At 41.9% G+C, this 25,710-nt stretch overlaps 2 protein-coding genes across 4 annotated transcripts in view; one reads left to right on the top strand and one right to left on the bottom strand.

Moving 5' to 3' along the window:
- LOC119559635 (rho GTPase-activating protein conundrum) overlaps nt 1–1,930 on the bottom strand; it is a 155,618-nt gene extending 153,688 nt beyond the window's left edge. For 2 of the 3 annotated variants that reach the window (XM_037872678.1, XM_037872679.1), the window contains exon 1: nt 1,772–1,921. The gene's annotated coding sequence lies outside the window, so the exon portion shown is untranslated. Of the gene's footprint in view, nt 1–1,771 lie in introns of all 3 variants that reach the window. The other variant, XM_037872681.1, reaches the window with a different exon arrangement.
- On the top strand, nt 1,458–22,325 carry LOC119559637. Its single transcript, XM_037872686.1, has 2 exons — nt 1,458–1,612; nt 21,171–22,325. Exon 2 carries the CDS (start codon nt 21,181–21,183, stop codon nt 22,099–22,101), a length of 921 nt encoding a protein of 306 aa, XP_037728614.1. The 5' UTR covers nt 1,458–1,612; nt 21,171–21,180; the 3' UTR covers nt 22,102–22,325.
- Nucleotides 22,326–25,710: the final 3,385 nt, after the last annotated feature.

The raw sequence follows: 25,710 nt of genomic DNA, 5'->3' as shown, positions 1-25,710 counted from the left end.
AACAGTAGAGGCAGTTACAAGAACGAATAGTCGCTCTCTGTAAATCGACGCATGAGTTCAGACAGAAACGCACTCCGCTCTAATGGATTCCGAACGTAATTCGACATACATATTTATTATACCTTTTCAGCGAAATATGTGTAGTATTAGTAGTTTTAAAACTATCCAGCAATTTATATTTCGTTGAACAAACTTCCTAATGAAATCAGAATGTCGGCAAGTCTCTAAAAGCTAAAAAACATCGGATTTTTAGAAAATTATGTGTAATTCTATTGAAATTTTCAGGAGAAAAAACAATTTTTTACCATCCTCAACGATTTTGAACTTTCGAAAATTTTTGTTTGCTTTAATCGTTAGTATTTTTTTTTTATTAATAAGTATGTAACTAAACGTATTTTTCAATATTCAACGTCGTTCAAAAAATATAGCGCTGATAAAATGCGCCGGCCAGCGTTTTAAAAAAAAATTTATGTTGCGAAAGCTACAATCATCCAGACTAAAATGCGTTTTTCTGATAAAATTTCGATGACTCGTTGGTCCGGAATCGTGTCTACTGTTTTACTATCTTTTTTTCGTTACTTTCAGAGCTGTACGAGAAATTGTTTTAATTTTTTTATCTTAAAAAAATGTTGACATTTACTTTGTTAAACAATAAATATATGCTTAAAAATTTCAAATTTTTAAGTTTTAATGGCGTTTCAGAATAAGTGTTCTAAAAAAAACATTAAAAATACGGGCGAGTCGTGGGTTAACCACTTAAGTTCAGACCATCACAACAATTTTCTCAAAACATTTTAGACCATTTCCTTCTACACATAACCAATTTTTAATACCGAATCTTTGTATTTTCCTTAACTTTTCGAACATTTCACAAAAGTAAATTCAATTTTAACGCTAGCATGTGAAATGTTTTCAGCGGCAAATGAATATTTCATTGCTATTAGCAAATTGATCAAGGATGAGATTTCCATTCAGACTGCGTAGAGAAAATTGAACGGCCACTGGTGACGCCACGAGAATTTCCACAAGTTTAAAGCGCTTGGACCAATTTAAGTACATGTGTATGTATGTTTAGTGTACATACAGGCAAAGACATAAACTGGCTCTACTTAAGCACATACATACATATGTAGGTATTTACGTCTGCGTGCATCTACAAGTAATATTAACACCATTTGTTTATCGCAGTTAGATTATTATTTTTATAAATCGCGGTAAAATAACGTATGTATCCATTTTAATTTAAGCTTAAATAAAACAATTATAAATGTACATACATATGTATGTATTTACATGAATACAAATCAACAACTATCCGCAACAAAATCAAAAAAACAACTGTTAAAGCAAATGCTAACTCCATTTCTTCGCTGGTATTACCTGTACGCACAATCATGTGCATATGTATGTATATGTAACTCATATATGACATATATATATATATGTATGTATATTACCAAAATGCTTATACACTGAAGATTTGTTAAGACAAATGATTAAAAAGTATTCATTTTTAGCAGACATCTCAAGTGTTGGAAGATTCAGGTTTTCACTTACAGAAGTGCAGTGAATATGTGAAAATTATTTGATAAATAACGTTAAAATAACGTATGTACGTATATATATTAGAAATATAACAAAACAAAGGAATTTAAGTAAACACAATTAAAATTAAACATATGGATATGTATACAAAGCATCAACTATCCGCAACTAAATCCAAAATCAACTGTTTAAGCAAATGCCAACTCCATTACTTCGCTGGTATTACCTGCTTGTAAAATTATATGAATGTGCATGCAAATGCATTGATGTATATCTGTACGTGTGTATGTACCACCAGAATGCTTATACACTGAAGATTTATTAAGACGACAATTGATATAGAGAGATTCACTTTCAATGTTTAGGCGGACATATTAAGTGTTGGAAGAATATAAGGTTTTCATTTACTTCAACCTTACAAAACTTTCGAAGTCATTTTAGTCATCATTCATTTTTGGTCTCAATTCTTTATTCGGTTGTTATACGTATATTTTCAAAAACAGTATGTATACCTCCGACTCTTTTATTACTAATAATATGTGTATTTAATGACGGAAATCGACTCTTCAGAATTCAGATAAATAGTAAAGCAGGCCCAAAGAAAACGCCAAAAGGCAAATTTTACAGAAGACGGTTTTTATAAAATTATTTCGTGGCCACTAAAATAGGCGTTTGTGGCTTCAGCCTTGTCCTCACCTCGACGAAAACCACGAGCTAACCATAGGGGTGAGCGAGAGGCAAATACACGGCTAACGCTTTTCGTCGGCTCTGTTTTTCAGTGCAATACTCAGGTGAGCTAAGAAACTACCAGAAAAAATACCAGATTTAGCGAGTGAATTTCAATGAACGCCGTTAGCCGCGGCCCAAAGAATAAGAAATTTATTCTTTGGCGGTATTCGTGCCAAACTAGTGTGGAATTTAAAAATTAAAAATTAAAAGAAAGAAAACCCAAAAACGCATACAGAAGGTCTGTGCAGATGAAAAAGGACGCCTAATCCAAGCTGTTGCCCATTATTGTGGGATTTCACGTTTAGGAAGCAATACCACAACAGGGCAAATCCGCAGAATAGTTAAAATGCTGGAGGAGATGAGATCCACTAGAGAATCACAGTAGGAAGGAACATGCCGAGTGGAACTTCGCTGGATCTCCGACCACCTCTCCATTAAGGAACCACTGGACTCCAGCTCCACCAGCTACTTGGCAGGTAAAACGGAAATGGAGGACGCACTGGCTTCTATAGGGAGGAGGAAATTAAGTCGCTCGGTAAGGGCCAGCTGGAGGAGTCATGACCAGCCATTACTCCCAATCCGACTCCCACTTACTCAAGGTGCAACATGCCTATTGGGATTCGGAGTTCGACTACAGATGGCGCGGGAAAGATACTATTTTATACTACTTACTTACATAAATAAGACATTCGATGAACATTCAATTTATTTTTATATTAATATCTTTGTGTACCAGCCGACTCTTCTATTTTAAATTGCTCCAGTTGATTTGTTTTCCGTTTGTCAACAGACCCAGCTGCTTGACAGTAAGACCATAGTACATGCATTGCGGGTGAACTTTGAATACATCGGTCACACTACAAAGAATAGATTTTTCGACTAGTGAAACTCTTCGCCGATCTGAGTACGAGGCTTTACGTTATAATTGACAGGCTGTTATCTCAATAAATAGATGCAACTAGTGTTTGATGTTTAAAAAGGAATTGCGGTTAGAAATGATGTACACATTTCCATAGAAAAAATTTTACGAAACAAAAAAAATTTCCTTATAATGGAGTTACAGCAGTGCAAATGCATTTTCTTAAAAAAAAACCGCAACGACAGGTAACGAATCACCTACACTCGTAAATATTATTGAGTAAACACTCTGCAATACTGATACTATTCCTCCGGTCTCTTTATAGCACGTGTATTTCTTATGGAAACAAGTCGCTGAAGAGGAATTTGGTGGCTGAAGGGGAAACCTCCTTCGTGTGGATAGACTATAAGCCGCCGCGCAAAAATAAAAAAATTCATTTTTTGATGGGTTAGTGCAGGTGTGTCAAAAGAATAAAAATAGGCGCAATTCTGTTACCGGCCCAACAAGGCAAAGCTGTTATTAAACAAGGAAGAACGATATAGTCGAGTACCTTGACTTTCAGGTACCCGTTACTCAGCTAAAGGTACCAAACAGCAAAGCGAGGTTGTAATGTGCCACCTACCCGCTATCTCAATATATGGTTATATGGTTATATGGTTCAGCGTTATGGGCGTCAATCGATAGGTATTGACGAGACATACATTTCAGTTAACGGCTTGTGGCCGTTAGAGTGGACGGCCAGACAGACGGACATGGCTAGATCGACTCGACTAGTGATCCTGATCAAGAATATATATTCTTTATGGGGTCGGAAACGCTTCCTTTTACCTGTTACATACAATCCGACAAATTTAGTATACCCTTTTACTCCACAAGTAACGCGTATAAAAAACAAGAGAAAACGCTATAGTCGATACCCGTTACTCAGCTTAAGGGAGTGCGAAGGGGATGGAGATATGCCAAAGACAACTTTGCTTTTTTAACTAACAGACCTAGCCTATAGCGCCACCCATCTTCTCCTTCTATAGCGCCACTTAGCCTATAGTGCCAACTAGCCTATAGGGCCCCTAGCGCCTGGGCGGCGTATTAATGAAAACAGCTATTTTGCTGCATGTGGTGTGCACTCTCGATTGAATTGCAAAATACTGATAATAATTTGGTTAAACATTTTTAATGCGTTGTCCGATTTAAAATAAACGCATTTACATTTTTACATAATATTAAAAAATGTGGGCGTTAGACGGGTTTTAGTGTTATAGTCGTTTGTGGGCGTTAGAGTGGGCGTGTCACCCTGCTGAAACACGCTTGCGCTGCGCAAGAAGCTCAAGAAACAACATGCCAAATCCTAAATTTCTAGCTTATATAGTTTTTTAGATCACAGCGTTCATACGGACGGACAGACGGCTAGTGATCCTAATCAAGAATATATATACTTTATGGGATCGGAAACGCTTCCTGTTACGTGTTACATACTTTCTGGCGGATCTAGTATACTCTTTAAATGTACGAGTAACGGGTTTAGTAAATCTCAGTTTTTGCGATATTAACAGACGCTTTACAGTCACTCAAATTGTTAAAACATTCTACATTTTCAAAGTTTGCCGAGTTGTAGCTAACAATATACTCAATGTACCCTAGTCATTTAATCAGCAAAATCAAGCGGACCGTGCAGACCCGCTGTTCCCCGCACAACAAACCAACAAAATTATAGAAACAAAAGGGAAATAGTTGGCCAAGCCCCTACCTGGGATGTATATTGCATGTTGAGAGCTTCAAATCACACGTTAAGTCGGAGTCGGTGTGTGCATTTGTTGAAAATTGTTGTGGGTACCGCCAGCAAAATTTGGAAGCCTTAAATCAAAAACAGTGGGGATGTTGCAACATTTGAATTCGTAAATTTCAAGATGGGAATACCTGAGCACCGTTTTCAGAATGTGTTTACTGATGAATTCGAGCCCAATTCAGTCAATGTCAGCCGATTTATCCACAGTGATAGGCTGATTGTTGATGGAACTAGTTTGGATTTGCACAATCAGCTCACATCAGATCCTAAAAACCCCCAATAATCGGCGCCACTGGCTTCCCTTTTGTTGTAGAATATTTGTGCGATCCTCTTTCTTATCTTCATGTTTCGTTCATGCAAAATCAACGATCGATGGCTTCGCCAATTGTTTAGGTTAGGTTAGGTTAGGGCGGCTGTCGGACTATGGTCCGACACACTTAGACCTCTATGGGTCCATTGTGATACCACATGATCTCGATTTTCCTTTTTCCTTTTCTTGGGTTCCATATCTTATAAGTTTCAACCTGTATTAAGCTGATCAGCATGCCTTTTACCAGGAAGATTTCATAAAACCACTTATGTTCTTAAGATTAATATCCGATATTTCGGTAAGATCGTCGATGATGGGGTTTCTTAAGTGTTTCAGCCTGAGTCTGCATAGGGCTGGGCAGAAGCAGAGAAGGTGTTCTACCGTTTCCTCTTCTTCCTCATCCCTGCAGCTTCTGCAGAAATCATTTTTTGTGGTTTTTAGCCTGCCGGCATGTGTGCCAACGAACCAGTGGCCTGTAAGGGCTCGAACCAGCATGCCACACTCTGTGCGGCTGAATTTGAGTAGTTTCGAGGTTTTTTTGTTGTTTATCACAGGCCATGTCTTGTGAGAGATACGACACTGTGGTGCGTTTTGCCAATAGATGTTGGCTTGTTTTTTAAAATAGTTTTTTATATTCAGCTTGCAAGTTGCCATGGGCATGCCGACATTCTCCTTTCCTGGGAGGAGAGGCATGATGGTGCGCTGCCTGGCTAACTCGTCCGCTATGCAGTTGCCTACGATATCCCGGTGACCCGGAACCCATATTAGGCTCATAGTAAACTGACAAGCCATCTCGTGGAGAGATCTGCTATTGTACGGGAGTTGGTGTTTGTCGAGTAGATCGATTTAATAGCCGCTTGACTGTCACTATATATATTTAGGTGTCCTCCTTGGAGGCTTGTGTTTCCTAAAAAGTTTAGTGCTTCCTTTATAGCGTGGACCTCCGCTTGGAAGACGCTGCAGTGGTCCGGGAGCCTGAATTACTTCCTGTTATTTAATTGTTCGGAGTATACACCTCCGTCATCTTGTCCCTCTAATTTGGAGCCATCTATATAGAAGCAAATTGCGTCCGTCGTGCTCGGTCGGCCCTGCTCCCATTCCTCTCTATCTGGAATCAGGGCCTCAAAGGGTGTGTGACTATATTCAATGGATTTGCATAGATTCGCTATCTTCGGAATCGATTTATCATGCTGGAGAATTTAAGCATGGCCATAAAATTGGGCTTTCCACTGCCCTGTATCCCTCAGTCGAATAGCTGCCGATTTGGCCCTTTCCATGCCTGCTAAGTCCAGGCTAGGAAGGTTCAATATCGCATTCAGCGCTTCATTCGGGGTGGTTAATACACAAAGCCGCCATTCGCTGTACTTTGTTTAGAGGAGTCAGTATGCATTGTTTGTGCAGAGCGGTCCACCAAGGAGCCACTCCGTATAGTAGGATTGGCTTGACTACCGCTGCGTATATCCAGGTGACTATTCTAGGGGACATGCCCCATCTTAGCCAAATTGCCTTTTTACAGGAGTAAAGTGCAATGGTCGCCGTCTTGGTTCTCTCTTGGTTATTTAAGCACCATTTGAGGCGCTTATCTAATACTAACCCCAAGTATCTGGCGTGATCGCTAAAGGAGAGATTACAATTGTTTAGAATGGGTGGGTTGAGTTGTGGAATTTTGTATCTATTTGTAAATAGAACAAGTTCCGTTTTCGAGGGATTTACCCCAAGTCCGTTCTCTATCGTCCATTCCGATAGTATTTTAAGTTTACCGTTCATAAGATCGCAAAGTGTTTGTGGATATTTTCCATTAAAGATGATGGAGACGTCGTCTGCGTATGCCACAACCTAACAACCTCCTCCTTCCAGAAACCGCAGTAGTTTATTTACTGCGATATTCCACAGGAGGGGTGATAGTACACCTCCTTGCGGGCTGCCTCTGTTCACTAGTCTAGTCTGGGTAGAGGTCCCTAGTGTGGCTGTGACCATTTTGCTTATCAGCAATTTATGGATCAACCCCAGCATTGGCGGCTCAACCCCTAGTTCTGTGAGAGATTCTGTTATTGCAGTGCTCCCTCTATGTCCAGGAAGGCGATCAGTGTGTATTCCTTGATGCTGAGTGATTACTCGATGCTGCTTACCACCAAGTGTAGCGCCGATTCGGTTGACTTACCTTTGGTATAAGCGTGTTGTGCCTCTGATATTCGTGTCGGGTCTATGGTGGCCCTTATGTGTAGGCTTATCATTCTTTCAAAACTCTTAAGCAGGAATGATGTTAGGCTTATTGGCCTAAAATCCTTTGCTGTGGTGTGAGTGGCCTCCCCTGCCTTGGGAATGAAAACCACCTTTGTTTCTTGCCATGCTGTTGGTAGTTCTCCTAGCGCCAGGATAGATTGGAAGATTTTCTTCAACCAGTTTGTGGCTATTTGTCCTGCTTGCTGAATGTGAGCCGGTGTTATCCCGTCCGGTCCCGGCGATTTGTATGGCTTGAAAATCTGAATGGACCATTTCATGTTGCGGTCTGATAGGAGGAGATCTAATTCGATTCCCTCTCCGACACTTCTTTCTGGAGGATGACCTGTTTGTTGGCTTCTGGGAAGTGAGCGTCTAGAAGCAGGTCCAAGGACTCTTTACTGGAGTCTGACCACGATCCATTTGCCTTCTGAAGATAGCCCAAAGGTGCGGTTGTCTTAGAGAGGGTTTTCCTGAGCCTTGCGGCATTTCTATGTCAGTGCAGAAGGTCTGCCAGCAGTTCGTTTCGCTCTTCAAATGGCGTTTTTGTAAGAGGCTAGTTCATGCTTGTAGTTCTGCCAGTTAGTGTCCTCATTTCCCGCCTTTGCTCTGTTAAACAGGCATCTGCTGTTGGTTCTGAGGATTGATAGTTGTTGGGTCCACCAGGGGGGTTTTTTCCTTCCCCCTGGTTTCCCTGTAGGGCATGCAACTTTGAAGGCAGTGTTGCATGCTTCTGTGAATTTATCTACTGATTTGTCCAGCTCCTGTGGGTTTGTAATGCTTTCTGACGGTTCCATGGGGAGGATATTCGTCAGAACTTCCTTGTACCTGTGCCAGTCGGCTCGTCTGGGGTTAGCGAAGCTGACCGGCAAGGGCGAATCAAGGGAAAATACTATTTCTATGAATCTATGGTCTGAAAAAGAGTGCTCGTCAGAGACTGCCCAGTTTTTGACTGTGCCTACTGCGCCAGACCAATGGTTGTATCTTGGATCTCTTCGCCGATGGTCCGGGTAGATCGAGGGATCGCTGCCTTTTCGCCTGATCCCCATCTTGGCTGAGTTTATCCTGCCCGTTATTTGGAAGCACCTTCCTTGCCCATTCCACCTGCTTAAGCCATTCAGGCGAAGGTGTGGAAATATTGCTCCTGGTATCAGAGCGCAGAGTCTGGCCGATAGTCCGCCTTTCTGCGTATGTGAATTTATTGGCCAGGGGGTGGCCCGATCGCTTTGGCTGTGCCTACCGCTGTTTTAGGCGCAAAAGCGCCCGTGGCGGTGGCGTTCGCGGCTAGCTTTCTGCCACCCGTCATCCCCAGTTTGGGATGCGGCCCTTTCGGGACCGTGCTGGTGCGGATGTTGAACCCAGTGTTCAGCGATTCCGTGGGTTTTTTGAGAGTTCCATCTCTGTGTTTTGCTTTTCTGCTTTCTTTGTTGCTTCCATAATAGGTCACACGAGTTGCGGAGAAGGGGAAAGGTCCGCCCGGGCAGAGATCCGCGATGCCCGGGTAAGGCGATAGTTAGAACAGGGGGTCGCCATGTCCCTGAGCAGGGAAAGTTTATTTTCAAAACATCTCTGGAATAAGTTAAGGGCTGAGCAAATAAACCTAGCCACATTTCAATGCGAATTGATAGTGTGATTGTTTAAAAACGCGAACTGCAATTCATACTCCAATTAGTAATAAATGTTTCGTAAAGACATGGATGCCACTAAATCAAACTGCTCTAGAGGAGGTGCTGTCTGCGTTGCTTAGCAATTGGACTTTTCATTGAAGATACCCTTCTTGATCAAGTCGCGGTGTCAATAATTTGATAATCGGAAACGCTGCAAATTGTAACGTCATACATAATGCCGAAAAATTTATACTCTCTTTACAAGGCTCATTTGAAATATATTGCCTACATCTAAAATAATTAGCAACACCATCAACATTACTGGGCTACCTCAACCTGTAATCTCTCGCTTGGTCTCAGGATCCGCAACATCATTCGTTACTGCCAAGCAACATACATCAACCGCACTAAATACGTTTCATCGATGATAGTTAGGTATAGAACAATTCAAATATATTCAATAACTTACATAAAGTTTTAGATTTAGTGTTTGTCTGGGCTGATAATAATTTGACTCTATCTCAATGTAATTTACCTATTAGCAACTGCGTTAAACATCCAAGACCATTGCTACGAGGTAAATGCTACATATTATTGTTTTGCGCCTTTAGCTCAAATTTATGTTCAATGAAAATAGACTTTGTTCTATCTGAAATGATTCCGATTTTATAAACTGGGGCTCAGTTCTATTGCATTTTTTTTTGCAGTCGTTTTATGATAATTTTTTGTTGTTCTTCTAAACATCATTAGAAATAATGCTCAAGAAAGGGTTAAAGGGTTGCCACGGTATACAAAAGGCTTAAAATGGCTTACAAATCATTAAAATACATTCTATAAAAGGTTTTTAGTTTGGTGTTGTGACGATTCGCACCCGTTCGTCAAAGTTGAGCAGGAGTCTACTCAGGGGGTCTTTCACACACTTTGTAATGAAAACACAGGGCATATGTCAAACTTCTCCAGTTGTATTCAATTAACAAACATGCAATCTTTGACTTGAGCTTATTGTAGGTTTCAAATTAGGGATTAGAAAAAACCAAGTAAAGGTTGCTTCTCTTTGGTGTCTGATTCTTCGTCTTTTTTGTTACTCTCGCTGCCAACACTATCAGCAGCATTCTATCGTTTGCCGTTAAAACTGCTGTTGTATCCACTCCTTCTCAGAGTCGCCAGAAACAGTCCGAAAAAACCCGTTCATGACGCTTGATCCTAGTGATTGGAATAGGCACTTGCAGCACAAACGAGAATTTAAGTTTCTAAATAAGTTTTTGTACAATCAGTGTATAGCAAATATGGAGATTGGGCTGAAAATCAATCCCAATTCTTCTTAGCGTTTATTTAACTTTAAGAAAAACGCTTCTTCGGTCACCTCTGCTATATTCCGGGGAGTTAATCTTCTCATTCCAATACAGAAACATCAAATCTTTTTGCATCTAATTTTAAAGCTTATTTTGAGCCTGTAGCAGCTCAAACCTTAGATGCTATTACCCTTTTTGTCCGCGCCAAGGAGGCGTTACTGTGAACGATTAGTGGTTAACAGACGAGAGCAGTTACGTCCAGATGGGCTCTCATCTCGCTCTCGGACTGTTAACAGTCTCCACCCCCGCTCTCCTAACATTAGATTTAAGCTCAAGCTGTTAGTTCTAAGTTACCACTCCAAGAAAGCCCATGCTGCGGCTAATAAATTGAATTTCAAGTGAAGCGAAGTTGAAGTCCGTTTTTCCTCTGTGCCCTGCACATTGCATCCAGGAATTTCCCTATCACAATTCGAAGAGAACCCAGGAAAGCCGCCACCCTTCAATTCATGGTCCTTCGAACCGGATCTTTTCAAGAGGTTACGAGTTCCAGCGTTCAGAGGCGGAGTTTTCCGAGTTCTTCAAAAAATCCAAGATAAGTACGAATATTCCATATTTCCATTGCCGACCAGCCAGATATTTCCCAAGAACCCAATTTTCTTATATCTGTCTGATCGGCCATTTTTATTGTGCATACGATCGCCATATTCCGGCTTCTTTTTCGTATTTGCCACTTCCATATATATTCGTATTCATATACTCATACTTCCATCCGAGTTGCACCCGGCAACATTTCTACAGCGACATTTACATACAGTCCACATTATCTCCATTTTCCAAATTATTGCAAATTACAAATTTAAAATTGCAATTTACACACATATCCATACGCCCATACATACGCACATATAACCCTGATGCATGCTTATTAACGTACCCTTCAGTTCTGCAGTAGGGACGCGGTGAAATAGCTCAAGGCAAAAAGCTTTTTTTGTTTTTTTTTGTGCCTAAAACGCTGTGCCGCTGTTGACGTCAGCAGAGCAGTCGGCGCAGCGTAGAAGACTGCCCACGAAAACGATCGTGCAACAAAGAGAGGCAGATACTCGGATATTTCCCTCTCTTTCTTGTCTTATAATCTGCCTGCACTCCGTGCTCGCAGAGACAAATTTCGGTCGGTCCGTTTTTTTTTTGCGTCTCTCCGTTATGTTCGGCTAGCGACTAATATTTCGGCGGAAAAATTTTCGTGGAGCAGCGACATGTGAATGCCCTAATATTTTAGGAGCATTATTGTGTATCGAAAATATACAACTTATATTGATTTATAAAAGTAAATTATTTGATTATAGTAAAATTAAGTAATTTGGATTTACTTATAATGTTATGTTTACTTATTATACATTTTTATTACAATATATTTTTTTAGTGTAATTATAGAAAATTAGTCTGTTAAAATTGATTTCAATATTTAAAACATTAGTAGTATTAGTATTAACATTTTTAAAAAATTTCATATTGTATTTGTTACTCAAGAAGTAAAAACTATATAGTCGGACATATTTCACTTTAGAAAGGGTATAGGTGCAGTGGCACGCGCCAACAGCGAAGAGAAAACAAAAGAAATCTAGTAAAGGGGTGACTTGGTGCATTCTGTTTGAGTGATTGAAAGGGAAGCATCCATTTTAATGGTGCGCAGCAGAGTTACTTTAATCGTTTAGTTAATATAATAAAGTCAGGTAAGTGCTACATTAAGTTTAAGATGTTGTGCATTGATCTTAGTTTAAAGTACGTAAATTTTGAAGGTATTGGTTCCGTTAGCCGAAAGTGGATGACGAAATGTTTTGTGCCAATAAAAATTCTGCAACACAGCTATAAAAGGTAAATATACAATTAAACAAATAAAACGCATTTTTTAAACATATGTTTTTTCAGGAGCGTTGGCCAAGGATTCAGAGGACCCGGACAAAGGTTTAAGAACGGCTATGTCTAACGTTAAAAATAAGCTTACGAATCAAAAAACAGAAACAATAATTGTAAAATTTTTGAAAATCTAAATAATACCATATAATTAAAATGAATTAAAATGAAATTAAATATGTATGTATTTTAAATTCTATATTTTTAAAATTGAAAACTCAAGGAAAAATTCTGATTTTCACAAGTGATTCACTTGGGACGTGTCCCTTGCAAGTGATTTCACAAGTGAAAACTCAAGGAAAAATTCTGATTTTCCCAAGTGTTTCACTTGGGACCCGTCCCTTGCAAGTGATTTCACAAGCGAAAACTCAAGGAAAAATTCTGATTTTCCCAAGTGATTCACTTGGGACGAGTCACCGGCACGTGACAGGCCATACGAAAAATGAGTATAAGGAACAAGTGAAATCCCGTAGGACTTCGAAAAATTTTCATTATACCCTTGCAGAGGGTATATTGATTTCAGTCAGAAGTTTGCAACGCAGTGAAGGAGACGTTTCCGACCCCATAAAGTATATATATTCTTGATCAGTATGACTAGACGAGTCGATCTAGCCATGTCCGTCTGTCCGTCTGTCCGTCTGTCCGTCTGTCCGTCTGTCCGTCTGTCCGTCCGTTTCTACGCAAACTAGTCTCTCAGTTTTAAAGCTATCGGGCTGAAACTTTCCCAAAAGTCTTATATCTTTTGCAGGTAGTATATAAGTCGGAACCAGCCGGATCGGACAACTATATCTTATAGCTCCCATAGGAATAATCGGACAAAAAAATGAAAAAAAATTATATCTTTGGTGTTTTTTAGCATATAAACTCCTAAGCTTGGAAATAACAATTTTTAAATAATTTTGAATTTTGAATTAAATTTTATCGAAATCGGACGACTATATCATATAGCTGCCATAGGAACGATCGGAAAATTTGTGGAAAAATAATATGAAAAAAATTATAGCTTCGGTGTTTTTCAACATATAACCTCCAACGCTTGGAAATAACATTTTTTAATTAGTTCTGAATTTCGAATTAAATTTTATCAAAATCGGACGACTATGTCATATAGCTGCCATAGGAACGATCGCAAAATTGGTAGGAAAATAATATGAAACAAATTATAGCTTCGGTGTTTTTTAACATATAACCTCCTACGCTTGGAAATAACATTTTTTAATTAGTTCTGAATTTCGAATTTCATTTTATCAAAATCGGACGACTATATCATATAGCTGCCATAGGAACGATCGGAAAATTGATACGAAAATAATATGAACCAAATTATAGCTTCGGTGTTTTTTGACATATTATCTTATACTATTGGGAAAATCATTTTTTGTGTTTTTATACCCTTGCAGAGGGTATATTGATTTCAGTCAGAAGTTTGCAACGCAGTGAAGGAGACGTTTCCGACCCCATAAAGTATATATATTCTTGATCAGCATGACTAGACGAGTCGATCTAGCCATGTCCGTCTGTCCGTCTGTCCGTCTGTCCGTCTGTCCGTCTGTCCGTCCGTTTCTACGCAAACTAGTCTCTCAGTTTTAAAGCTATCGGGCTGAAACTTTCCCAAAAGTCATATATCTTTTGCAGGTAGTATATAAGTCGGAACCAGCCGGATCGGACAACTATATCTTATAGCTCCCATAGGAATAATCGGACAAAAAAATGAAAAAAAATTATATCTTTGGTGTTTTTTAGCATATAAACTCCTAAGCTTGGAAATAACAATTTTTAAATAATTTTGAATTTTGAATTAAATTTTATCGAAATCGGACGACTATATCATATAGCTGCCATAGGAACGATCGGAAAATTTGTGGAAAAATAATATGAAAAAAATTATAGCTTCGGTGTTTTTCAACATATAACCTCCAACGCTTGGAAATAACATTTTTTAATTAGTTCTGAATTTCGAATTAAATTTTATCAAAATCGGACGACTATGTCATATAGCTGCCATAGGAACGATCGCAAAATTGGTAGGAAAATAATATGAAACAAATTATAGCTTCGGTGTTTTTTAACATATAACCTCCTACGCTTGGAAATAACATTTTTTAATTAGTTCTGAATTTCGAATTTCATTTTATCAAAATCGGACGACTATATCATATAGCTGCCATAGGAACGATCGGAAAATTGATACGAAAATAATATGAACCAAATTATAGCTTCGGTGTTTTTTGACATATTATCTTATACTATTGGGAAAATCATTTTTTGTGTTTTTAAATTTAATAATTATAGCTGCAAGGGTATATAAGCTTCGGCTTGCCGAAGCTAACTTCCTTTCTTGTTAAATTTAATAATTATAGCTGCAAGGGTATATAAGCTTCGGCTTGCCGAAGCTAACTTCCTTTCTTGTTTAAATTTTCACTTGTGAAAATGCGGACATCCCATACAATTTTCTATATGGAGCGTCACTTGTTCTTCACTTGTGCACGAGGACATGTCCCAGGTGATTCCCAAGGTGATTCACAAGTGAAACTTTTTTTTTGGAACTGAAGGGTACGTACATATCATACACACAAATCATACGCCCATACATACACACATATAACCCTGATGCATGCTTATTAATGTACGTACATATGCCTGGCCATCTCAACATATGTACATAAGGAAAAAAAGTCACGTAGCGCAACGTAAGGCAACGTAAGCACGGTAATCCACGTACCTTCTTTCGCGGTACACCCTACAAATATTTCGAAAGCGACATTTACATACAGTCCACATTATTTATAATTTCCAAATATAAAAAGGACAATTTAGGCGCATATATTTCCAAGTTCCCACAAACACACATATCCATACGTCCATACATACACACATATAATCCTGATGCATGCGTATTAATATACGTACATATGCCTGTCCGCTGCAACATATGTACACAAGGAGAAACGCACATAGGTTCATACGGTACACCCTACAAAAGTTTCAACAACGATATTTATTATATGTATAACAATATTACCAAAAATCAAAATAACCTGATTCCACCGAACCCATCAACACGACACGCCTTTCCAGAATTTGCATGATATTTATTTTCCTATTCCTAGCGCTCATTTCCGCAGCACAGCAAACAACGGCAAATATCTGGCAGAACAGTCGTTCCGAATTCTCGTTATTTCCTCGCACATCAAGTAGTTGATGTGCAACTGTTCCATTTCCACATACTCCAAACTTGGACCGGAGCTGCAACGCTAAAAGCAAACACAAGCGGACTGCTTGCAATTGCCATAACGGGAAAACGGAGAAGCCACTGCGAAATATTAATTTTTCTTGGTTTTTTTTTTTAAATCAAATTAAATTAATTCCATACGATTTTTCGTCTCGCAACAAGGGCGGCCCAGATAATCAGATAATCTGGAATGCCAGGTCCAAGCCCAATAGCCCCAAAGTCGATCACAAAGGCAAAGAGCGAAACATCCTTAGCCACCCAAGAAGACGACAAGACGCTGTCCGTTCCTACGAGCAATCAGAAACGATCGTCTCTGAGTCCGCTCACGCCAAAGGTTAGGCCACAAATCCAGACCAAGTCCGTAAAGTCGCTAGTAACTCGTTCTCAGGAAAAAATGAGTAACGAAATTGCATTTGCAGCCCTCGCGCGGTTCATCACGGTGTCCGACCGTATGAGCCATTTCAGAGCGACGATTGAAACTCCAGGGTCGTCATCTCCGTCCGTCCACACCTGCAAGGTCCGTAAGGAACAAGTCCGCTCACTCTGGGACAAAGCCGAGAAAGAATTTGAAGCGTGTCTAGACACGATTTCCAGCATTACGACTGAAGGGGCGGAAGAGATTCTGGCGACTCTGCACCGAAAATATGAATATTGCTATTCGGTGTACGAGGAGCTAGCGGTTCAGCTCAGTGAGCTTATCGACCGAGCCAACTCTCAGCATCCGCCCACGAGCACCAATAATCAGTCCACTTACATTCCATCTGGGTGCCGGTTACCGCCATGCGATACTGAAGTATTCGAAGGTGACTATCTGAAATGGCCAACATTTAGGGATCTTTTTACAGCAGTTTATGTCAACAACTCTAGGTTGACATCGGTCGAAAAACTTTTTCATCTCAACGCTAAAACTAGCGGCGAGGCTAAGGCAATCGTAGCCAAGTCCCCTCTCACAAATGATGGTTTCGATTCAGCATGGGCAGCGCTTCGAGATCGTTTCGAAAATAAGAGGCTGCTAGTAAACAGCCAACTCAAACTTCTTTTTAATTTGAGTTCCGTAAGTTCCGAATCTGGCCAGGCTTTGAAAGACCTGCAGAGCACAATCCAAGGGTGTTTGATAGTGCTGGCTCATTCCAACATTTCCACAGAGAATTGGGACTGTCTCCTGGTATTTCTGTGCGCCAGCAGATTACCAAAATTGACCCTCTCCTTATGGGAGCAGTCCCTTTCATCCAAATCCGACATTCCGACTTGGGATGACATGAACACGTTTCTTAGCGACAGCTACCGAACGCTAGAGGCGATTGAAGATATGAAACCCAGCACCAACAATCACTATAACGCTAAGAGTCAACCCGTTTCCAGGAAGCTGAACTCCTTCGAAGCTAAGGTGGTCACAAAACCAAAGAATTGCGATCTGTGCTCAAAAGAGGGTCATCCAGTGCGCTTATGCCAGCGTTTTCTCCAGATGTCTGTCGATGCACGAACGAACTACATCAAAAAAAAGCAGCTTTGCCTAAATTGTTTCGCGAGAGGCCACCAGCTACGTGAATGTACCAGCACTCACAGCTGTTTCACATGTCGAGCACGGCATCATACACTGTTGCATAAAGGCAACCCCAATTGCCGGGGATCAACTTCCGCGATTAGTTCTTCAACAGGCCCACAAAATCCAGCTGTACAGGGGGCCGCCAACAGTTCAGAAAATCTGCCCAGTGTGCAGAATTATTTAGCAACCGGTGCTAGAGCAGTTTTGCTAGGCACGGCCATTATTGACATATGCCACTTGGGAACGAACTACAGGGCTCGCGCTCTGATAGACTCGGGTTCTGAGGCTACGTTTATTACGGAACGCCTGTTCAATCTGATAAAGTTGCCATTCCGCCATATCCAAGCCCAAGTTTCGGACTTAAATCAGACCGTTTCCGCTCAGGCGACCAGGCTCTGCAATTTTTCGATTCGAGCCCCTAATAAGCCAGGCCTTCAGCTAGAAACCGCAGCTTACGTTTTGCCTGAATTGGCCGGAAAGCCACCCAATCCCACGAGATGCGTTGATTGATTTACCTGCCATTCCCTTGGCAGATCCAACATTTTTAGAGAGTTCCCAGATAGATGTTCTGATCGGAGCCGACATTTTACCGTCCGTGTTGCTGAGCGGCACGCGCACAAACATTTGCGGTTCTCTCCTAGGTCAGGAAACTATTTTCGGCTGGGTGCTTACCGGCCCAGTTGCTCGGTCATCTAGCCAAAAGCGGGTATCAGCTTTCACGACCCAGATAACCGAAACGAGTGACAGGGGCTTGGAAAAACTTCTGACTAAGTTTTGGGAGGTGGAGAACATACCAACTAAGAGGTTAAAAGAATCCGATTCCTATTGCGAGAGCGATTTTCTCCAAACCACCACTAGAGACGCAAGCGGTAGATACGTGGTAACTTTACCGTTTCGCGAACCCGAAAATTTCGGATCCGAATTGGGGCACTCGCGATCCATTGCCCTAGCTCAGTTTCTTAGAAACGAAAACCGTTTAAAAAGAGACTTTCCATTAAAGGAGCAATATGACTCAGTCATTCAAGAGTATTTGGATCTGGGTCACATGAGAGAAGTCCCCCAGTCTTACGATTCTCCAAGCTATTATCTTCCACACCACGCGGTGGTCAAACCTGAGAGTACCACCACCAAACTTCGCGTGGTATTCAATGCTTCTAGCCCTTCAGCAAATGGGACAAGCTTGAACGATATTCTTCATGCTGGCCCAGTCCTACAATCTGATTTAACCATTCAGATCTTGAAGTGGCGTTATTTCCAATACGTGTTCAGTGCAGACATTACAAAGATGTACCGTCAGATCTGGGTCGATCCCAAGCATACGCCGTTCCAAAGAATTTTATTCCGGAATAAAGAAGGAGAACTAAGCGATTTCGAGCTAAAAACCGTCATCTTTGGTGTCAACTGTGCACCGTTTCTGGCACTCCGCGTACTCCAACAATTGGCAGATGACGTAGAAATGGACTTCCCTAAAGCAAGCAATATTGTTCGGCATTTTATGTACGTAGACGACGTTCTGGCAGGGGCCAATTCCATTCAAGAGGCTCAACTTGCGATCAGCGAGCTTCACCACGCTTTTAACCGCGCCGGGTTCCCATTAAGAAAGTGGACAGCTAATCAGAAGAGCATACTCGAAGATATCCCAAACGAGCACCTACTCCACGACGACTTTCGTGACCTTAATTCCGAAAGTTTTGCCAAAACACTTGGTGTTCGGTGGAATGCGACCTCGGATGAGTTCTATTTTGTCCCACCGCCAGTTTCGATTGAATCTACTTATACGAAGAGAGAGGTTCTTTCCCAAATCGCGAAACTTTTTGACCCAGCCGGATGGCTGTCCCCGTTTATTGTCCGCTCAAAAATCTTTATGCAAGAGATTTGGTTGCAAGAGTTGGGCTGGGATGAAAATATCCCCGCAGAAATGAACCAAAGATGGCAAGAATTCTTGCGCAGCTATTCCGAGCTTGAACAGATCCGTATTCCAAGGTGGGTTGGTTTCCAACCAGAGGTAAAGGTAGAGCATCATGGTTTTTGTGATGCGTCGCAGAAGGCATATGGGGCCGCAATATACTTGCGGGTTGAAGTAGGCCATAACATGATGACACGTCTGCTTACCGCCAAAACCCGAGTCGCCCCTGTTAAAACGGTGTCCCTTCCACTGCTCGAGCTGTGTGGGGCAGTGTTGTTGTCAGAAATGATCGCAGCTATCCTTCCGAATATGCAATTTCCAATTCCGACATTTTCTGCTGGACTGATTCCACCATCGTCCTCGCATGGTTGAATAAACCGGCATGCCACTGGACCACGTTTGTAGCCAACCGAGTGACCAAGATTACTCAGGTGACTAGCGCTGAGCATTGGGCGCATGTGCGATCTGAGCACAATTCCGCGGACCTAGCCAGTCGAGGCGTGTCGCTGCGGGAGCTGGTTCATAGCCAACTCTGGTGGGAGGGACCGGATTGGTTACAACAGCCAAAAGACAAGTGGCCAACACTGGGGCTTACACCTCCAGTCACAGACATAGAGCAGCGTGCTCTGAAGGTCAATTTCGCAAAGGCCGCAGCCGAAGATTTTCTAGAACGGTTCTCCAAGTTGGACAAGGCTCTGCGGGTCCTTGCGTACGTGTTACGGTTCACTCGACGCTGCCGCAAGATGCCGAGGGGCCCAGCTGACCGGCCTACCATGGAAGAAGTCCGAGAAGCCGAAAGAGCCTTGATTCTATATGCCCAGCGGGAGGAATATACCCAGGAGCTTAAATTCGTAAACGATAAGCGTCCAATTCCAGTTTCCAGCCCGATAGCCAACCTGTATCCATTTCTAGACCAGCGAGACCTGTTAAGGGCATGTGGTCGCATTACAGCCTCAACAGCCCTTCAGTATGACGAGCGGCATCCTATTATACTGCCTTACAACTGTCGACTAGCTCGTCTGCTCGTCCTTTTTTCACACCAGATTTCCCTGCATGGAGGCAACCAACTAGTGGTACGCCTCATCCGATCGAAGTATTGGATTCCTAAAATCAAGAATCTGGTAAAAGCTGTGCTAAACTCCTGTAAGGTGTGCACTATTTACAAGAAAAGAGTACAGACGCAATTGATGGGCGATCTTCCTACCGATCGAGTTTCCTTCTCCAGGCCATTTACATATACGGGCATTGATTATGCAGGCCCGTTTGAGATAAAAAACTATACAGGCAGAGCATGCCTTATTACCAAGGGATATGTATGCGTGTTTGTGTGTTTCTCCACAAATGCTATCCATTTAGAGCCTACGTCCGACCTGACAACCGAGAAGTTCCTCGCGGCATTTGCCCGATTCGTAGCGAGAAGAGGGTGTCCTCAGCGGGTCCATTCGGATAATGGCAAAACCTTTGTGGGGGCAGCGACTCTACTTTCTCGGGATTTCATGCACACGATCAAGGAGTCTGTGACTGATACCTATAGCCATCAGGGGATCTTGTGGCGGTTCATTCCTCCAGGAGCTCCACATATGGGTGGCTTGTGGGAGGCTGGAGTGAAAAGCTTCAAGGCACTTTTCTACAAGTCGGCGTCAAGTCGGAAGTATACGTTTGAAGAGTTCTCCACTCTTCTAGCCAAAGTTGAAGCATGCCTCAATTCCAGGCCGCTACCATGTCCGAAAATCCTGCTGAGTTGTTGGCATTGACGCCAGGTCACTTTCTGATTGGGGGTCCGTTGCTTTCCACAGCTGAACCCGAAATTAAGGGCGAAGCTAAGTCGATTATAAATCGCTGGCAACACTTAAAGGCCCTGCATAAGCAGTTCAGTGCGCGATGGAAAGAGGAGTACTTAAAGGAACTTCACAAGCGCAATAAGTGGCAGAACCCTTCCAGAGATATCCAAGTCGATGATATGGTGGTCGTCAAGGAAGACAATATGCCATCAAACGACTGGCGGCTCGGCAGAGTTGTATCTGTCTTTCCAGGGGCCGATAGTAGAGTTCGCGTAGTCGAAATCCTTACCGCTCGAGAGACTATAACGCGTCCCATCCACAAGCTAGTACTTCTTCCTATGGAGGCCCAGGCAACCTCCGCTCTTTCACAGTAGTGCCTTCTGTCCTCATGCTTCAAAATCCATTCACAATTAATCCTAAATGCGCTTATCTCTTTTTTATTATTGAAGCATTAAAACCATGGCTCCACGTCCTCGCAGTGCCCAAACTTTGGACGACAGACGTTCACGAGGTACTCGATCCTACCGCTGCCGAGTCTGTCGGGGAATCCATCCTCTACGGAAGTGCCACCGTTTCCTGAGGCTCCGCACTGAGAAGCGGCTCCGCGCCGTTATCATAAATAAATATTGTGCAAATTGCCTGGCCCACCAGCATTCCGAAGGAGTATGTCGCAGCGGAGACACGTGCAAAAAGTGTGGGCAGGACCACCACACGCTGCTCCATTTGCGCGAATCTTCCGGTTCGCGCTGCCGATCAATTTCTCCGCTCCGACCCTCGATGACGTCACCACGACCTTCAGCTTCCGGTTTACGCTCGCCAAGTCCAACGCCAAGCTCGCGGAACCATTCCCGGTGTTCAGACCAGTTCGACCAGCCAACTGCAGCTCCATCTGTGGCGTCTCTGTTGCAGCATCGGAGTGTGCAAATCATCCCGACGGCCATCGTGGTTCTCGACACGGGAACCAATAAGTACGAGGCGGGGGCCCTGATCGACCCGTGCACACCAGTGAGCACCATCGACCAGTCGCTGGCCGCGGCGTTCGGCCTTTCCACTACGAGCGTCGGAGACGAGACGGTCTGTTTGGCGACGATAAGGTCACGGACGGGCACCTTCAGAATCGACGTGGTGCTGAACGTTAGACCCAACTTCCGCACTCGCACTCCAATCCGCGCCCTAGCCGACGATGTTCGCGCTAAGTTCAACGATATCCGCCTCGCTGACGAACAATTTCATCGACCGGCGACTATATCCCTGGTGTTGGGCTCGGACGTGTATCGTGACGTCATCCAGCCCGGGTTCCTGAATCTGGATGAGGGGTTGCCTGTGGCACAAAGCACTGTGTTCGGCTGGATTGTCTCCGGATCATGTCGACAGTCTTAAGGTGCCCGACGAGGTCTGATTTGGTTGCTACGTTTGTCGTCGCAAGGGGGTGAGAATGTCCGCGCCAAGGAGGCGTTACTGTGAACGATTAGTGGTTAACAGACGAGAGCAGTTATGTCCAGATGGGCTCTCATTTCGCTCTCGGACTGTTAACAGTCTCCACCCCCGCTCTCCTAACATTAGATTTAAGCTCAAGCTGTTAGTTCTAAGTTACCACTCCAAGAAAGCCCACGCTGCGGCTAATAAATTGAATTTCAAGTGAAGCGAAGTTGAAGTCAGTTTTTCTTCTGTGCCCTGCACATTGCATCCAGGAATTTCCCTATCACAATTCGAAGAGAACCCAGGAAAGCCGCCTCCCTTCAATTCATAAATTAAGGGTCCTTTACTGTACTAGAAGGGAACATTGACTTGGGTATTAAAGACTTTAATGATTCTTACACCCTGGACTGTGATGGGATTCCTGCCTACATCCTTAAATATTGTGTATAAGTGCTATGTGTACCCCTAAAATTTATTTTTGAAAAACCACTTTTTATTAGATAATTTGCAGATAGATGGACTCCAATTTTAAAATCCGGCACAAATAATTTTCAAATATAGACCTCTAGCAAGTATTAGTAATATCGCTAAGCTCTTCGAACGCATTTTTGCCCAAAAACTAAAATTTTTTGTAAAAGGATTCATCAGCACTTTTCAGCATGGTTTTTTAGCACGTCGGTTAACCCCGACAAACCTAACTCTCTTTAACAACTATTGCATTCATATCTCGAAAATGCAATGTCAAGTTGATGCTATACATACTAATTATGCTAAAGCCTTTGATAAAGCTTGTCACAGTGCTTGGCTGGCAAAGCTGTCCCGGTTGGGTATACATTCTGCGTTCTTAAAGTGGATAAAATAATATTTACAACATCGTGTGTACAAGGTAAATGTATATGGAAGTCTCTGAAATTCATATTGTACAACATCTGTCCTACCTTAGGGGAGTGCTTTGGGGCATCTGCTTTTCTATTTTTTAATAATGATGGTAGATTTTGTTTATCATCAGAGTGCCTTTTAACGGAGATGACTTACAAACTGACTAATTTCTAATTGGTACAAAAAGACATAGATTTCTTGAGCTCATGGTGTCACCGAAATTCTCTTTCACTAAACATTGTATACAAATGCTTCTATGTCAGATTCAGTGAATGTATGTACTATTTCATCACGTTTTAATATATCTAAGTTCAACCTCTGCAAATGCAACAGTAATCCATGCAGCTGGGTACGATGTTTGACTCAAAATTCAATTTTATAGCCCACTTTAATTTTATCATGCCCAGAGCGTGTATCATGTTCGGATTTGTTTAGTGGAATTAATGTCTGTTTACTGATCCGTACACCAGGCTTGCTTTGTACTCTGCATTTGCGTACTTGTTCAAAGTAGAGTATGCAGGACATATCTGGAATCCTTCGGCCAATGTTATGTTAAATTCGTTGTATTGCCTTTAAAATTGTCAAATTCTTTACTATCGGCAATATCACCTGTCCTCCCTTGCAGACCCATTTGTTTCGTCTGTTATTTGGTAGGTAACATAATAGACTGTCCGAAACTACTCTCGAAAGTAGGCTTTACCGCTCCTTCTAGGCAACAGCTCAATTTTGAACCCTTTTTTATCGAGCTACGAAGAACAAATTACGCACAAATGAGCCGCTCTACAGGGCCTTGTGTGAGTCTAGTTCACTTTAAACAAGCATGCGATTAGACTTTCCCTAAATAAATCAGTTTTAAGAAATAGGTTAATCAATTATTTATTCACGTTAGCATATGTGATGCAGTAAAGGAATTTACCGTTGTCAAAACCAATAATTATGTTATATATTGGCAATTCCAGGGAATCGCTCGGGACGTTCCTATGCTCGTTTAAGATCTGCGCCGATGTTAATGAAGGTACATTAAAGCACTAGAGGGCGAAACTAAAATTTGAAACTAAATTTGAGCTTTATGAACCATCGATTGAAGAAGTTAAGAACTAATTTCTGTCAATGTCAGATTTGATAACATTTTTTTATTCTGTTCGAGACACTTAATTGGACACACGACGTTTTTAATGTCATTTTTTCTGAAGCGAAATTTCGTGCCAAACGCGTACCCGTTTTTTATTTTTTTGTGCTCTTCATTCTTTGCGATATTTTTTAACAACTTAAAACACTCCCTGTGGGGCAAGGATAGTTTAAGATAATATTTGATAATACGGATTTTGTTGAACTATATGCATTGTTTTCATGGTGCCAGTGATGCTGCCAGTGGTGGTGCCAGTAGTGATTGCACCTGTTAAGGATGATCTTGGGTTATTGTAGTAATAGTAAATCAGCCGGTCTATAACGCGCTCGAGGACGTAAAAAAAGTTGAGGCCTCCGAATTTTCTGGGTATAATGATATTCTGTAGATCAACAAAGCATAGTACTCACATCGACGAAAACCGCGACCTAATCATAGGAGTGAGCGAGAGGCAAACAGGCGGCTAAAGCTTTTCTTCGGGTCTGTTTTTCAGCGCGGTACTCAGATGAGATAAGGAAATACCAGAAAAAATACCAGGTTTCGCGACTGAATTTTTGAAGAACGCCGTTAGCCGCGGCCCAAAGAATAAGAAATTTGATCTTTGGCGGTGTTCGTGCAGAGGCGGTGGGGATTTTAAAAATAAAAAATGGAAGAAAAACACCCAAAACGACTAAAGGAGGTCAGTGCAGATGAAAAAAGACGCCTAATCCAAGCTGTTTCCCATTATTGTGGGACGTGACCGACAGGAAGCAATACCACAACGGGGCAAATCCGCAGAATAGCTTAAGCACTGGAGGAGATCCACTAGAGAATCCCAGTGGGAAGGAACATGGGACATCGCTTGATCTCCGACGAGCTCTCCATTGAGGACTCCTCCTTCTCCAGCTACTTGGCAGCTGGTGATGGAGCGGATATAGAGGATGCGCCGGCTTCTATAGAGAGGAGGAAATAAGGTCGCCCGCGAAGGGACAGCTGGAGGAGCCATCACCAGCCATTATTGGCCAGCTCGGAGCTGGACTACAGATGGCGCGATAAAGATGGCGAAGCATCCGTGGGACGAGAAGGAAGCCTTAAACTTCTAATTTACATAAATAAAAACATTCGTTGAAAATTTCATTTATTTTTATTTTAATTTCTTTGTGCACCAGCAGACTATTCTTTTTTATATTGAAATTTAAATTCCAATTGATTTGTTTTCCGTTTGACAAGAAGCTCAGCTGCTTGACAGTAAGATCATGCTACATGCATGGCGGGTGAACTTTGAAAACTTCGGTCGTACTACATAGAATAAGATTTTTCGACTAGTGAAACTCTTAGCCGATCTGAGCACTATGCTTAAACGAAAAAATTAAGTTGACATAAAAGTGGTCCTCCACGTCAAAAAGCTTTGACCGCAATTGTATAATATAAAGAAAGGCTACAAAATAAAAAAATCGATTCCACTTCAGATAAAAAGATTGGTGTCCAAAGACTCAAAAAAACATTTTTTTTAATGTTCCTTACCATATACAACTTACAGCGAAAGTAAATGTATTACTATTTTTACCCTAATACTGCGGCAAAAA

The sequence above is a fragment of the Drosophila subpulchrella genome, unplaced genomic scaffold (assembly GCF_014743375.2).
Source record: "Drosophila subpulchrella strain 33 F10 #4 breed RU33 unplaced genomic scaffold, RU_Dsub_v1.1 Primary Assembly Seq27, whole genome shotgun sequence".
NCBI lineage: Eukaryota > Metazoa > Arthropoda > Insecta > Diptera > Drosophilidae > Drosophila > Drosophila subpulchrella.
Note: the sequence above shows the minus strand (reverse complement) of the source record. Positions and strands in the feature narration are given on the sequence as shown.

Coding starts and splice junctions, on each gene's coding strand:
- LOC119559637 (XM_037872686.1), top strand. CDS start 21,181: ATGGCTCCACGTCCTCGCAGTGCCCAAACTTTGGACGACAGACGTTCA.